Below are 15,373 nucleotides of genomic sequence, written 5' to 3'. Positions count from 1 at the left end.
TTATTTATTTTATATTCACCTTACGGGACACTGGGTATTCAATTAGTATTTAGGTTTTACATAAAACCGGGCCATTAGATAAGGTTGTTATACACCTTCCAGGACAGTGCATGGAAGAGATTCTGTAAGTTATGGCACATGACATTAAGGTTTCAATACCTTACAGGAAAGGGCAGCAAATAAGTTAAAAAAATTTTTTTTTTTTTTTAATCTACTTTATAGGGTAGGGAACTGAATATGGCATAGACATGACTTTATATATCTTACAGGACAGGGCATAGAAGGGCCTTTATCCAGCTTACGGGACAGGTTCAGTGAATAACGTTTTATGCATCTTACAGGGTAGAGCTGGGGTTCAACCAGAGTCCCTCCCAAAACCCAATGGGGTTCGAGCATGGTCCACTGGCTTCTCTATGAAAGTTCAGCCAGAAGTCAGGTGACCCTCTACTGACCAATGAACGGGATCCATTTCCTGAAAGGGCTTCAGTGCAGTCTCACCTTCAAATACAAAAACTTTTTAAAAATATAAAATGTATCCTGCAGAAAAAACACTCACTTAAATTGACCCCATGTCTCTCAGACGCCCCCCCCCCCCAACCCTTACATTTTTTCCCACAAAAATATCAATGTATATAAAATTAGTGGTAAAAAATTATGAATTCCATATATTCTAGTAAAAATATATGTACAAAACCATCCCTATCATTCCTGCAAAAATACAAAAGTTGAAACTACATAAACCTAGCTGCCACATTACAGAAATGGGTGTTACCTCTAAAGTCACACACACACACACACACCCCACCCGTTAATTACAAGGTGCACGCACACACACACACACATTTGTAATGCCCAGTAAAGATGCATCATCCGCTGGCAAATGACCAATGGCAGCAGGACCACAGACACCTGTTGCCATGGCAACTGCGTCACATGACCGCAGACAAAGTCGCACATACGAGGTGCTTTCCAAGTTAACTTGAAATGCTGGCCAATGGAGATTAGCTCTGGCTCCACCGCCTTTCTCTACAGGTGTAAGGTACGATCCCACGGAATTCACATTCATGAATCCCAGCTCTTAGACCCAGTGTGTTCATGTAGGCTGAACGGGTCCGTCTAAACGAACTAGGACAAATGGCTCCCTCTAGTGGTGGAAGTACAGTACAACCATGTAGCTTTGGAAAGATGTACAAAATTCCTGAGTTCTTAAACCCCCCCACCCCCCAGAGTCATACCCAAAACCCTCTTGAGGGTTAAAAGCACCTATGACTCCCCAATTCCAGTCAGTTTTTTTTTTTTTTTTTTGGCGTGCGTCATACCTCGATAAACATTACAACACCTACTGAGAGATGACTCCATAAAATATTTGGAAATGACGATTCGGCAGGACTTCTACAGAAAAGGGGGAAGGTAGACTTCCCGGGCATTTATCCGCCGAGCACCAAGGTGGCGTTTCTCCACGCCCAAGACATCCTGCAACACCCAAGACATCTTCTTTATAAAAAAAAAAAAAATTAAAAAAAGGTTTCGCCAGGCAGAAGCCGTCCCAGCATGCCGCGGTGGTGTCTCGCCAATCCCCGCCGGGCAGGAAGCCGCGGAGGGGAAAGCGGAGGAACCACAGGAGGGTGGGGGCCAAACCCACCGCGTGGCATCCAAAAAACCGACGCAACAGGCTCAGTTAATGAGCACCGGAGGTACTGATAAAACCCCACCCCACAGGATTTCACTGCGGCCGCACATGTTATGTTAAAAGAAAAAAACAAACAAAAACAAAACTGAGGTACTAAAAAAGGGGGAGAGGGGGGGAACCCCTGGAGAGGAGGAAAAAGGGAGTGTGTGGGTCCCCCCCCCCCACCCAGATTTAGCCCCCATTCGGGGTAGCGTTAAGGGTGGGGTGTGTCTCAGCTCTTGAGCAGGTCGCCCAGGTCGTAGGTGTCGAAGAAGTCCGAGACGCCCTCGCCGTCCTCCAGGCTCCACAGGTAGTCGTCGTGGTCGAGGGGCGGGGAGAAGCTCACGAAGGGGGCGGCGGCCTCGGGCGCGAAGGCGGAGCCCGGCAGCTGGTCCTCGGTGATCTGGAGCAGGCTCGGCGGGAGGCCCAAAATCCCCTCCACGTCCAGCAGGGGGCGCGAGGGTTCCACGGCCGCAGCCTCTGCCCCAGCGGGCCGCGGGATCTCAGCTGGGGGGGGGTGGGGGTGGTTAGAGGGGGGGGTGGGTGGGTGAATACAAATTATCTGCAGTTTTCTCCTTTTTTTTTTTATTTAGTTTTTTAAGCCATCTAATCCAAGAGTACACCCTGGCAGAAGAACACCTCACTGGACCTTCGAACAACGCAGTTTTCGTTACGTCAACTGGCCAAGGAACAGACACCTTAACGGTCTGCTCAGCAAAATGGTTGGCCACATTTGATTTCGAAGCCATCTAGCAGAAAGGGGGGGGGGACAGGCCACTTAAAGGGTTAACAGACAATACCAATAAGGGGATGAGCATATGGGTACAGAAATGATCACTTTGCTAAGGACACTAACATTTTTATTTTTTGGCTCAAGGTTACTGCACTCAGTGGGTCCAAAACCTGGGCACCTTCCACTAGAGAGTTCCCACCTGGCAGGAACACTACCTGTACAGCACAGAAAGTGAGTATCTCATGGGATCATTAAAATTGTACACGGGATATTAGTCATCTAACAGGTGTAGGTCAGTGCTGTGTCCCAAAATGGGGTGGTGGAGGTGGAGGGGGGGTGCATACTTTCCAGGGGCTCCTGTTTGACGGCGTACTGGGGGCACTCTGCGGCGGGCTGGGGGGCCTCTTTTTTGGGCGTGGTCCCCTTGACCGGACTCCCGTCCTCCTGGCCCTCCTCGGGGCACAGGTACACCTCGATGGGCCCGTTCGTGCTCTTCAGGTAGATCTGCAGGCAGTCCTGCGCACAGGGGTTCAGGCGCACAGGTGTTCAGACGCGCAGGTGTTCAGACGCACAGGTGTTCAGACGCATAGGTGTTCAGACGCACAGGTGTTCAGACGCACAGGTGTTGTGCACACCTTCAGTTCATTTTTAACTCCGGTCAACGAGATCCGGTCTGGGTGCTGGATTTTGTTCCGACCAACAACCTCAGTTTGATTATCCAGACAGCTCCATAAACTAGGCTAGTTCACTCCCGTACCTGAACACAGACAGGACACACTCGCAGTCCGCGGCCGTAGCAGGTGCTTACACAAATTTCGGGTCAAGATTTAATAGAGCGAATGAAATAAATTAAGAGCGTAAATCGGTACATATCCTGAAATAGATCGGCCCTTGCAGTGTACCCCTGGGCTAACGGCTCCAGACACCCAAACACTTCGTTTCCATGGCCACTGTTTGAAATTAAAAACCAGAAAAAAAAAAACGAGCCGGCAATCCTACAACTGCCGGTAATGTTTAGATCAAAGCAGATTCCGATTCATAAAACTGCTCCAGCTCCTGCTGACACAGGCCCGCCCCCCCGCCCCGCCCCACCTCAGCCCCGCCCCGCCCCGCCCAGCCCCGCCCGCTCACCCCAGAAGACTCGGGCACTTCCAGTTTGGTTTCCGAGGGGGCCTTGACGGCGATGACCGTCTGGTCCTGCAGGCTGGCCACGGAGCGGATGTCCTGGTAGGTGACGTATCCCAGCGTGCATTGCGGTCAAGGAAAAAGAAGAAAAAAAAAAGCCACCTCACATCCCCAAAACCCCATCTCGAACCCTGAGGCACAGGGTTGACTTCTTTTTTTTTTTTACCTTCAAACCCAACATGCCAACATGCCACCCTGCACGTTTGGCTTGGTGAGAAGAATCAATCACTTTATCCCCCCTGATACATTTGCATTTTAAGGGATTTAAGCAGACGTTCTTCTCCAGAGAGGCATCAACACCTTTTACATTCCGTTACATACAGTCCAATTTACACGGCTGGATGTTCACTGAACCCATTCAGGGTAAGTACCTGACTTGAGGGAACAAATGGCAGTGCTACACTGCCATCCCACTCGACCAATCAAGTGCTGAGTATCGGACCAATCAAGTGTTGAGTATCGACCAATCAAGTGCTGAGTAACAATGAAAACCAACACAGCCTGTTGTTGTCCAGGACCAGCTGGGCCAACTCAAAATGCTCTCACAATGTTGCAGGAATGTTTTCTCATCGTTATGACATTGCCCCTATACGGTGACCACATTGTCAGAGCGTTTTGTGTTCGCTGGGAAGGTTGAGGATTTAATAACTGTGAATAATATTCACTCTGGCCCCACCCCCCACATAACCGCTCCCACAGTGGGCCGAGGCTCAGTGGCGCCGCCCTGCTGGAAGGATATCTCTGGTTGTGCTGGCTCTCGGTGAGGTGGCGCAGCTGGGCGGTGCTGGACTGGATGAGGTCGTCCAGCGACTTCTCCGCCCGCTCCAGGTCGCCCAGCTCCTTATTCAGAGCGCGGGCCCTCTCCGACCCGCCGGCCGAGCCCTCGAACACTCCGCCCACCCTGCGCACACGCATACACACAGACACACGCGCGCACACACACACAGACGCGCGCACGCACACACGCAGACGCAGGCACACACACAAACACATACATGCAAACATACGCGCACACACACACACAAATACACGCAAGCGCACACGCAAACATGCACACACACACACGGACACACGCAAACAGACACAGAAACAAACACAGATTTTAGACCAAAAATACAACAGAAAGACACAATTAAAAAAAAAACGCTAAATAATAATTCAGCGCAAATTCCGAGGAACATCATGCCTCTGAACATGAGTAGAGAGCCAAGATTCCCCCCCCCCCAATCCCCCCAAATCCCCCCCACCCTGCTCCTCTCCAAACCCCACACACACACACACACACACGTGACTCACATCCACTGGATGTTGTTCTTGGACTTCTTGCGGATGAGCTGCACGCCCTCCAGCACGTTGGTGATGTCGTAGATGCGCCTCTTCTGCACCTCCAGCACCTCGGTGGCCCAGTTCAGGTCCAGCACCCCGTCGGCCGACTCGCTCAGCAGGCCCACAAACTTCTTGGTCAGGAGGCCCAGGGAGGTGTCGTAGCGCGTACGCTCCCCTGGGGACTTGGGGGCTGTTTCGGGGGTTTGGGGAGGGGGGGGGGGGGGGGGGGGGGGAGAGGGGCAGATGGGGTTACAATTAAGCACAAAAAACAAGTTTGAGGGAAATACAAGATGTGCTTTTAAAAAAAATGTAACTGATATTGCCCTTAAATTTCCTCTAGAGCATGGTTCCCCATGAAGCAAAGAGGGGATCGGGGTGCTGTTTTGGATGTTTGGGGAGGGGGGGCAGGGGTAGTTACAATTTACCTCAAATAGAGATTTGCAGAGAAATACAATATTTGCTTTAATAAGAAAAAAAAACAATATTGCTCTTAAATTCCCTCTAAAACATACTCTCCCTATGAAACACATAGAATGCCTCCTCAATTGAAACCATGGGGAGATGGTGTATTGCAGCCACGTCTGCCAAGATGGTTGGTAGATAAATCAAAAAAAGGCCATTGAAACTCTTTCCAGACAGCAGTTACTCTAACTCATTGTAAATCCCCATCGTAAGAGGATCCGAGCGTGGACGAGGCCCAGCATGCTACAGCTCTCCGTTTTAAAAAGTAAAGCGGGGTTCATATTTACAAACTGATTTACAAATGGCACAGATTACATTACATTACATTACAGGCATTTAGCAGACACTCTTATCCAGAGCGACTTACACAACTTTTTTACATAGCATTTTTACATTGTATCCATTTATACAGCTGGATATATTCTGAAGCAGCGTCCTACCCAGGAATTGAACCTATGACTTTTCGGTTACAAGCCCAGTTCCTTACCCACTGTGCTACACTGCCGCCCAGATACTGCAAGCTGAGGGGAATGAACTGTACATTAGAAAGCAACGGCCTCCACCACCCCCCCATCGACCCCCCCATTGCCCCACGCACCCCAGTCGGTATACTCACTCTTGGGGCTGGGGACCCTGACCACAGCTGCACACCCCTTTCCTTTGGGGGTACGGAAGTCGGGCAGGTACAGGGGGTCCTCGAGATCCAGCTTCCTCTTGGCCTGGGGGGGTAAAAGGAAGGGGGGGGGACAGGTGAGCCTGGAGCACAGTGCTTAATATCAACCCCCACCCCCCCCACAACCCTCCCAACCGTACTTTCAAAAGACTACATCACCTGCCCACATTCACACTCCCTTTTAACTCACCGCACAGAGAGTGTCAATTCCCTGGAGACAATGGCAGACACCGGCCCCACCCACCCCATATAATAAACTGCTAATTCACTTTCACAAGGGTAGAGAACCTCACCACCCACCATGTCTCTCCCCCCCCACCCCCTCCCCCTCCAATAAAAAACACAGGGAGGTCAGGAACGAACAGCAAATCTGTAACAAAGGACACAGACACACACACCCACACTACTCAGAACCTGAAGGCTGTGCATCCTTTAAAGCTAGTGGTAACCATCCCTGTTCCTGGAGATCCACCGTCCAGTAAGTTTTCATTTCAACCCTAAATTTGCACACCTGACTGCCAGTTAGCAGCTTAAGGAGATCTCTGGCAGGTGAAGGAGGTGAAACCCTACAGGACGGTAGACCTCCAGGAACAGGGTTGGTTCCCACTGCTTCAAGGTGTGAGATCACACGTGATTAGAATGCTCTTAACTGAACATTGTAATGCTGATGTCACAATCACTACTGGTAGCCGAGAGCAACATAGTTCTAGAACACTGATTTCAAATGCTTAATGTAAATTTGTAACTGTGGGTCACAGCGTCACATCCTGGGTGGGACAATTTGAATAAGCTGCCTATATTATTGAGGATACTATTGTGGGGAGGGGGGTGCTAACGATCTTTGGGGGTGGGGGGGGGGGGGGTCTGGAAGAGAGGTCGGCCTTAAAGGGCTTAATGCAAAGCTTGCTGCTACACACACACACACACACACACCCCCCTGTACTGCACTCCCTTGTTAGTGAGGTTAATTGGATTCCAGTCCCTCTTTTATTCAGCTACTCCACCCCCTGCTCGGGCGTAAATTCTGCCTAAAATGAGTGCTGTGTGCGAGACGCAGGGCCAGTTTAGCGCCTCATTAACTACAACCCCCTTCCCTCTCCCCCTCCTCCTCCCCTCCATAACACAAAACAGGCGGGAAGGGGGGGGGGGGCTTTCACCAAAGAGCAGACCCATGCAGCTGTGATGCTGAACAGCAGCCCCTCCCCTCCCGCCCCCAGCTTATTACCAACGACCTGCGACGACCACTAACAGCTGGAGGGTCACGACCGGTGCAGACTGCTCATTCAGGGCAGTGTGTGACTGGAGCCACAGCGGCCAGGAATGAAGAGCTGCCCCCTGGTGCTGGGGAGGGGACACAACGCGCATACGCGTGCCACACGCGTGTGCACACACCCGCGCCCACGCAAACACACGCATGTGTGTAAATACACACTGCGCACGCAAGTGCAGGCTTTCATCCACGCACGCACATGCACACATTCGAACCAAGCTGTTTTACTTCAGGCTCAAGTGTTTATGACATAATTCCATATCTTCAAAAGCAAGCAATTCAGATTTTTAAAAAACAATAAAAGGAGAAACCGATAAACGGAAGGAAGAAACTAATTAAGTCGGCAGCAGTGCCCTCAGAGTAGCACGAGAAGGCTCCTTCTGCATACTCCCACCAGCCCACTGGGGTGACATGCCCATGTGTGGCCACTAGGGGCCGCTTACGAGCAATTGGTCGCAGACCGTGAAGGCCGGCATTGTCCTCCACAGCCTCTCCACCTGTCAGGGACATCTGGGGCTGGCAGCAGCTGGTAGGAACAAGAGGCACAGCCACGACGGACGGCGGCAGTGGCGGCACGACTCCGCCCGTCTCACAGGGAACGTCCCGGTAACGGCGGTCACGTCAACCGACCCCCTCTGCGTTTAAAAATAACGATGCCAGCCTCCTGCTCCTCTCCTCCTGGATTCACACGTCTTACAGGACTGGGGTTCCAAGTAGGAGGTTGCAGGCATGAATCCCAAGGTGGAACGGCGTAATTGTACAGTTAAAATTAAAATTAACTGAACAATTACGGGGACCACCTAACTTATATTTGAGCCCAAGATACGGAAAACTACTCCAAATAGCATGGTCAAACTTCAGAAACAAGTTTAAGGACCTTCACCAGGTCAAATGATTTTTAAAGAATGCAAGTTTAGAATTATGAGAATCAACTTGGAAGCTGTCTGTTAGTGGCAGGCCAGATTCAAGCCCCCCCCCCCCCCACCCAAAATCTACCCAGCCCTCTGCAGCCAGCACTGCAGACGTTCTGCAGAAACCACAGAAGCAATTTTAACCCTTTCTGGTATGACATCACCAGATTAGATGATTAGAACATTCTTAACTGAACATTCTAATGCTGATGTCACTATCACTACTGGGGACTGAAAGCAATGGAGTTCCAGAACACTGACTTCAGTGTACAAAACTAAATATATAATATATAAATAACACTCCAAAAAATCTACTCTTCAAAAAGGCTAAAGACCGTCGGGCGCGGACACAAGCAAGCTCTCGCACACGCGTGTGCACACACCACTCGTGCAGTGTGCCTACTCATCTATGGAGAGGAAACATGTCAGAGATATAAACCAAAATGTTTCAGCATTTTTTTTTTTTTTTTTTTTTTTTTTTTTAAACAGGAAGTGATGGTTTTCAAACCCGGACCAGTCAGCTTCCTGTGAGTGCCCCCTTTTTCCATTCCAGGAGATAAACCCACATATGAACAGGGGGCCCCATCTTAGCATGCATAACCTGGAACAGTACATCCTAAAACTCCAATACAGATTAAATAAAACTGGAAAAAAATAAAATTTTAACCTGCTCAGTGCTGAAGTTCTCTCTTGCATCAGTTTTTGGCACATAATGTTGTGTTGCAGGTTTATGGACAGACTGCTAATCTGCCTGTGACAGTGATGACTGTACGGCTTCTTCTCATTGGTTACTCCTTAAAGTAGGCACCTTTTTTTTTAGGTCCCTCTGGATAACCTAATGCCCAAATGTTAACACACCCAAGGCCGCACCTGACACAGACCCAAAATTCAGCTCCTTGCCTCCCATCCTGGAGGTTAAACCGCTCTCTTTACAAACTGCCAAAAAACTCAGGACACCAAGGGAGGGAACCTGAACTGGTTCATTAAACACAACCGTTCGCTTGAACCAAGTGTCAATCACAGAGGGTGCAACAAATACCTTAAAACCAGGGCCCAGATTTGTAGAGCATCTCCCTGTCGGAGGGCTGATGTAGATTAACATCTCAATCTACTCATATCTGAACTTTACACATCATGAGGAAAAAAGGCAAGCCTGGCTGTGGTTCAGGGCCTGTATTCATAAAGTAGTAGTTACAGTAGATTACCAGGAACAGGGATTGGGCAGCCCTGATCTAGCTGCTGAATGAGGTGTGCTTGGTTAGGTTCAGAGTGAAACCCTGCAGGACAGGAGATCTCCAGGAACAGGGTTGGGAACCACCGTTATAAAGCATTTGGAAGTGGAAGTGCTGATCCAGGATCAGTCTGGGCTTAAGCAAGGCCTGATTTTACCTTTTTACCTCATGATCGGAGGAAATGAAAATCTGATTAAATCTGATCCTCCATCACCAAAATGCTTCATGGATTCAGAAACTGATCTGGAATCAGTTTTGTCCTTTCAATTGACAATTGATTAGGTCAGGATATGATCAGCACTACGTCTCAGATTCTTTATGAATACAGGAAACGGCTGTGCTGTGCATTTCTAGATGTTAGCACAGGGCCCTGTTGCATTAAAGGTCCAGTTCCCTCACCATTTACCACACTTCTACCAGTGCAGTAGCAAAGTAAAGGCCAAGTTGGACACAAACCCATTCACTTCAGGACACACACATGCACCCATCTCTCCCTCTCCCCCTCCCCCTCCCCCTCCCCCCCCGGCTCCATTTCGGGTGGATTGGGAGGGACCTCCCCGCCCTAATTTCACACATCTATCTTCAGAGAAAATTTAGACACTTTCCTGTTCTCCTCCCCCATCCTGTGTGACACACCCTTGCATTCATTATGAAACCATAGAGGAGACTTGGCACGCTTCTTTACTTATCTTTACTCATACCTGGTCAACATCCAAACTTCGGAGACTGAGTGAAATGCTTCAAAGGCTCGGGGAGGGCAATCAGCACTGTTACCTATTGTGTATTAAGACAGCCAATCAACAGCAAGGCTTCCATGTGATTGACAAACTCATCACATAGAAGCTCTACAACCTTGCTGATGATTGGCTGCCTTACCAACACCCAAAAACCCTTCCCCATACCTGTGGCAGTCCCAATGGAGGGGGGAAGGGGGGGGGCATTGGTACATCATGACAATACAAAAAACAAACACAGAAGAAACTGAGGGACTGTTTTGGGGGCTTTGAAATACAAGGGCTGCAGTCAGCCTCAGTCCCCCCCCCCCCCACCTCAAAATGCCTGCGAGCAGAAGCAGGACGTTTTTTTTATGCGAAGACATTAAAGAGGCCAGCAGGAATCCTCCTTAAGCACAAAAACAAACTGGCCCGCCATCAGTCCACCACGATGGAGGACAGCCAGCCCAAGGCAGTCAACGCAGGGGCTCCACTGGGGCTGGGGCTTGGGATTATGGGTAATTTTCGGGTTCTGGATCAAACTCATCGCCTCTTTAAAGAAGGGCAACACCAAAAACCTACAAGTTAACAAGCTGTCCCCTGCAGTTTATTTGGTGTGTACCCATGGGGTGGGGTGGGGTGGGGTGGGGTGGGCGGTGGGGGGTTTACAAGCTAAGACCAACACACGAGGAGAGCCAACCTTGTGTGTTAGAAATCACTGCTGAAGAACCAGACCAGTGCAAACTTCCGACAAGTTTAAACACTAATAGCTGTGTCACAGATCACTCCAATGCCACCACACACACACACACACACAGACCGACACACAAACAAGCACACACATGCCTTTTCCTTAGTAGTAGCTAATCATATATTCCACAGTTAAGACAAGATTCTCTCCAACATTCCAAACCAAACGCTGCTCATTTCCCAACCACACAGTTAGGCCACCTGTTGAGTTAGCAACACCCCCATGCCCTTCTGGACTGTGTCGCAAGAAAAAAGTTTGCGGCTGATTTTTCTTCTTGAGGAAATTACCCTTTTCCTTCCAGTCACGTTACATTACGGAATTCAGTCAACACTCTTATCCACAGCGACTCACCGATTCTTCTGTTACAATTAATTTATACAGCTGGACCTACAAAGCAGTTTGGCTCTAACTGGCAACTTTACAACAGCAGTACCCAAGCTGGGAACTGAACCCACAACCTTTGAGATACAATTCCAGTTCCTTAACCTCCACACTGCACAGCTCTCAAAACCTAGGCCTTACGTATATGTGGGCCTAATGAACGAACGAATCAATGGATTTTTGACAATTTAAAAACAAGATTTCATAAGACTGCATAGCAGACAGCAATCCTTCAAAAAATTCCCAAGGATAGAAACACAAGGAAGGCAGCAGGCTTATTTCCACTGTGCTCCTCTAACAAAGAGCAGCAGAATCTCTCTTATCTATAAGCAAATAGGACATTCAAATTTTTTAAGTAAAACAAATCCCCCCCCCCGCCCCCCAATTAAAGTTAAAGGGACAACCTAGCTTTGTTCTGAAGCTCACTTTGTTGTTTTTCCCATTAGAAGTTCATCAGATTTTAAACATCTTAAATGAACACTGAATAGTAAAGGAGGGAAAAAAAAGAAAAAAAAAACTAGGCCAATTACTACAACGACATCATTCACTTAGCACCGGCTTGACAAACCTAGTAGATAAGACCCTGCAATTTCATTTCATTTTTTAAAATTTTTTTACAGTTGGTCAAGACTCTTGCCCCTACAGGGATAATCAAAAGGCCACCGGTAGGCTAATGGTAGACTCAGCGAGCAACACCAGGATTTCACAAGTCGAGCAGAGTCAGGTCTCGTGACTGAGAAAATGCAAGGAGAAATGCATCAGACCGTTAACCGCCCCGCCCAGTAATGAATGCATTAGGGAGGAAGAGGAAGACTACTACCCACATTTGGACTTTCTAAAAACAGTGACCCTGGCCAGGGCCAAGTGGAGGGGGAGAATGCAATCTCACTTCCCTTTCAGCCTTTCTGCTCCAGTCACCTGACTACAGTAAACAATAAAAAAAAATTTTTTTAAAAAGACTAGAAATTATTTTGCCTCCTCAAGCACAAAATTTCTCATCCACTTCCCCTAGTATTTGATAAAAAATCAACAAACAGGAAAGGACAGATTCCACAGCTCTATCAAAGACTCGATTTCTAGTATTCACAGACACCAATAACAAAAATAAGTTTTACTGTAGTATTCAGTGCTGTTAAAAACCTTTTATATTAATTATTATTATATTATTCCAGGAGTCAGCCTTTTCCAGAATTAGCCGAGATAAACTGCCACTGCTCCAGTACAGAGAGATTTAGTACCAGCCTATCATGCTGACAGGAGACCCTCTTCTTCACTAGGATCAAGTGACCAGGTCAGGGGTGATTACTGACTGTTGACCCCCCGCCCCTCCATGGAAGGACGAGGGCAGGTTGGACTGGTCAACAAGGTTTTAAGTCCCAACAGGTGCGCGCTGATGCCAGAGAGGGAGATAGATGAAAACATGGAAAAAATCTCCAGAGAAGGAACCAATATAACTCACAGCTGCCCTTCTCCCCCCGTCCATGTATGTCACTGGACAGAAAGTTCTCTTTATAAAAATAATAAAAAATTAAAAAAAAGAAATCAAATACTTGGCATCTACTGCAACGTCTTCATACACAACCGGGGATAAATTGTACAAATGTGTGCACGCGTATCAAGGTGCGGCATTTAGGAGAGGGCCACGCTAAGGCCTACCCATTCATTAAAGCAAGAACAAGCAACACCGGAATGTTCTGTTCTGGCGGCCCACGCGCCCCTCCTCCCACTTCTGCTAGTCGTTTCTTCCACCCCCCCATTTGACGCACATCATGTTGTTACTGTTGGCCTTCCAACACCCCCCCCCCCCCCCCACACTGAACCGACCCCCTCATCCACCCCCCTCTCCATTTTTACCCCCCAGAACGTCTGCAACAGCTGGGATGCGCGCGGGCTGTCTCGAGCTGGTAAACGCATTACACTTGAGGAGAGGGGACAAAAAAATCCTCCCCCAAAACACGTTGCCAAGCAATGCATGGGGCATATTAATGCATATATATTTTTATTATTTTATTTTTTAAAACATGCAATTAATTCTTAGCAGCGTACTTCGCGTACCATGATACAAAGCAATACGGAATATGACAAGTTACAGGAGAACAAACCACAAGAGTGCAACATAGCGCTTGCGGGTTATCAATGAAATGTCCAATTTATCAGATTCAAAGAGAACGTTTCGCGGCAATACACAACAAAGCAACATTTCAAACCGCTGTAAAGTAGGGCTTTATCGAGTGCACTGGTAACACTACAAGCATAAAATTGGCATGCTACTGAAATATGCTTAGCTGCCAACTGCTACAAGAGACCATTGCGCTAACGTTAATGCATTTGCAATACCTAGTCAACACAAACACGTAAGAATGTAAACGTACAAATTATCCGATTCATGTAACCGCAGTCTTACCGGCAGTCTCCCCGATGAAGATCTGATGGGTTTCGCTTCGGGTCCGTGAGGGGTTGCATAGAGACAGTTGACTCGCTGATCCGCGACTGTAGTGTTGCAAATTTGCGTGAAGTAGCCAGCCGGCACGGAGTTGATATGCGGGGTAGAGAGTCCAGTATTGAAAAACTCCGTGTGCACTCCAGCTAGAAGTTTCTTCTGCGAGCTCGACCCCGACAACGCCACAGTACTTCTGGCAGAAGCCGGACCTTTGGGTAACCGCATCATTTTGTGCTACCTAGCTAGCCTCGGGCTTGATCGGAAGGGTTCGCTTGCAAAGCAGTGTTTTAAAAAAATAATAAAAAATAAAAAATACAATCCCGCACTACTGCAGTAAGTGGACACGGTATCAACTCTTCAGGGCGTGCAAGCCACAATTCAGTAGGCAGAATAGTGCTTGATCAACTGCACAGATATATGGCTTGCTTTTGCTTACTGGTTGGCTGGCTAGCTAGCTAGCCAGCTAATCACAAAGGGTGATTATCAAAAGTTTGCTTCCTCTTATTCCACCTTTCAAACAAGTGCAAAAAAATTAAAAATGCACAAATGCACGCGCCAGATATGCATAAAATAGTAGCTGTGTTGCTTCCGACGTAGATATTAGCTAGCTAAACAAATGCAAACAGTAGGGTTATCAGCGACTACTTCAACAAAGTGCAAAGGAATAATGTTACTTATTTTTTGTAATAAAATCGACATCGATTTGTATCAATACTCATATACCCAGAATCGGGAGAGTCTGTTTGTAAAGCCTTGAAAACCAAGATCAATTAAAAAGGTCCGTATTTAAAAGGATGCTTTGGATTTTTGTTACGGGTCAAACAAAATACCTCGCAAAGTCCCCGCAACAGCGAAATTGCTCAGCTTTTAGGAGTCCAGTTAGCCTCAGAACTTGTTTTAGCGCCAAACCGCGTCCCGCGAAATTTGGATCTCCCGCGGTTGGAACTAGATTTTGATTGGCCAAGAGCCGTGCGCCATCGTTCCTTTTCGTAGATATTTGCATAATACTGTTAAAGCCGGGCGTGCCTCCTCTTAAAGAGACAGGAATTCAAAATATGCCGTGTTTTTAAAGTTTAAAAAAGAGAAACCTCCAGCAACCTAACGTAAATCTAGCTTTTAGATGCACAAATATAGAAATCCCTCGGAAGTTAACGAGTGAAAAGAAACGCTAAACACTGTATTGGATTCTTTCTGAGTTCAGTCTTTCTGCTTGACCTAATTTTAAATATCCCGGGTGGGGGGCCTGTAAAATTAGCCTAAAGCCACTCCACATTCCCCTTGTTTAGTTTAACAATAAATTTTCCTATTTGACATATCTTTAATAAGCAATTTACAAATAAAAGAAAAAAGACACGGTAAACACACAATTTATTACATTATGAAAAAGTATATCTGAGCAATTTAAATTAAGCAGCACGAACACATTTAATACACCGAACTGTACAAGAGCATAAGGTTGTTGTTTTTTTGTTGTTGACAGATTAACTTCATTCACCTTTATTGCTCTCCCTCCGCAGAATTACACACTCATTTTCATCCAATTCTCGTCATTATTCCAAAATATTAATTGCCTTTCACTGCTAAATAGACTCTGATATAGTGAACTACATTTAACTTTATCGGAGTA

At 47.5% G+C, this 15,373-nt stretch overlaps 1 protein-coding gene across 1 annotated transcript; it reads right to left on the bottom strand.

The window, feature by feature from the left end:
• Nucleotides 1–1,794: 1,794 nt before the first annotated feature.
• e2f2 (E2F transcription factor 2) lies at nt 1,795–14,609 on the bottom strand. The gene is made up of 7 exons (XM_035410148.1): nt 13,711–14,609; nt 5,992–6,094; nt 4,884–5,103; nt 4,327–4,488; nt 3,534–3,648; nt 2,747–2,918; nt 1,795–2,176 (listed from the first exon to the last, which is right to left on the bottom strand). Exons 1-7 carry the CDS (start codon nt 13,972–13,974, stop codon nt 1,902–1,904), a joined length of 1,311 nt encoding a protein of 436 aa, XP_035266039.1. The 5' UTR covers nt 13,975–14,609; the 3' UTR covers nt 1,795–1,901.
• Nucleotides 14,610–15,373: the final 764 nt, after the last annotated feature.

Source organism: Anguilla anguilla, chromosome 1, assembly GCF_013347855.1.
Source record: "Anguilla anguilla isolate fAngAng1 chromosome 1, fAngAng1.pri, whole genome shotgun sequence".
In the NCBI taxonomy this organism is placed as follows: Eukaryota; Metazoa; Chordata; class Actinopteri; order Anguilliformes; family Anguillidae; genus Anguilla; species Anguilla anguilla.
The sequence above is the reverse complement of the archived record's forward strand: the minus strand, read 5'-3'. Positions and strand labels throughout refer to the sequence as shown.

Coding starts and splice junctions, on each gene's coding strand:
- e2f2 (XM_035410148.1), bottom strand. CDS start 13,974: ATGATGCGGTTACCCAAAGGTCCGGCTTCTGCCAGAAGTACTGTGGCG. Junction 3,649..4,326: donor GAGAGCCAGCACAACCAGAG/ATATCCTTCCAG, acceptor ACCGCAATGCAC/GCTGGGATACGTCACCTACC. Junction 2,177..2,746: donor CAAACAGGAGCCCCTGGAAA/GTATGCACCCCC, acceptor ACCCCCCCCCAG/CTGAGATCCCGCGGCCCGCT.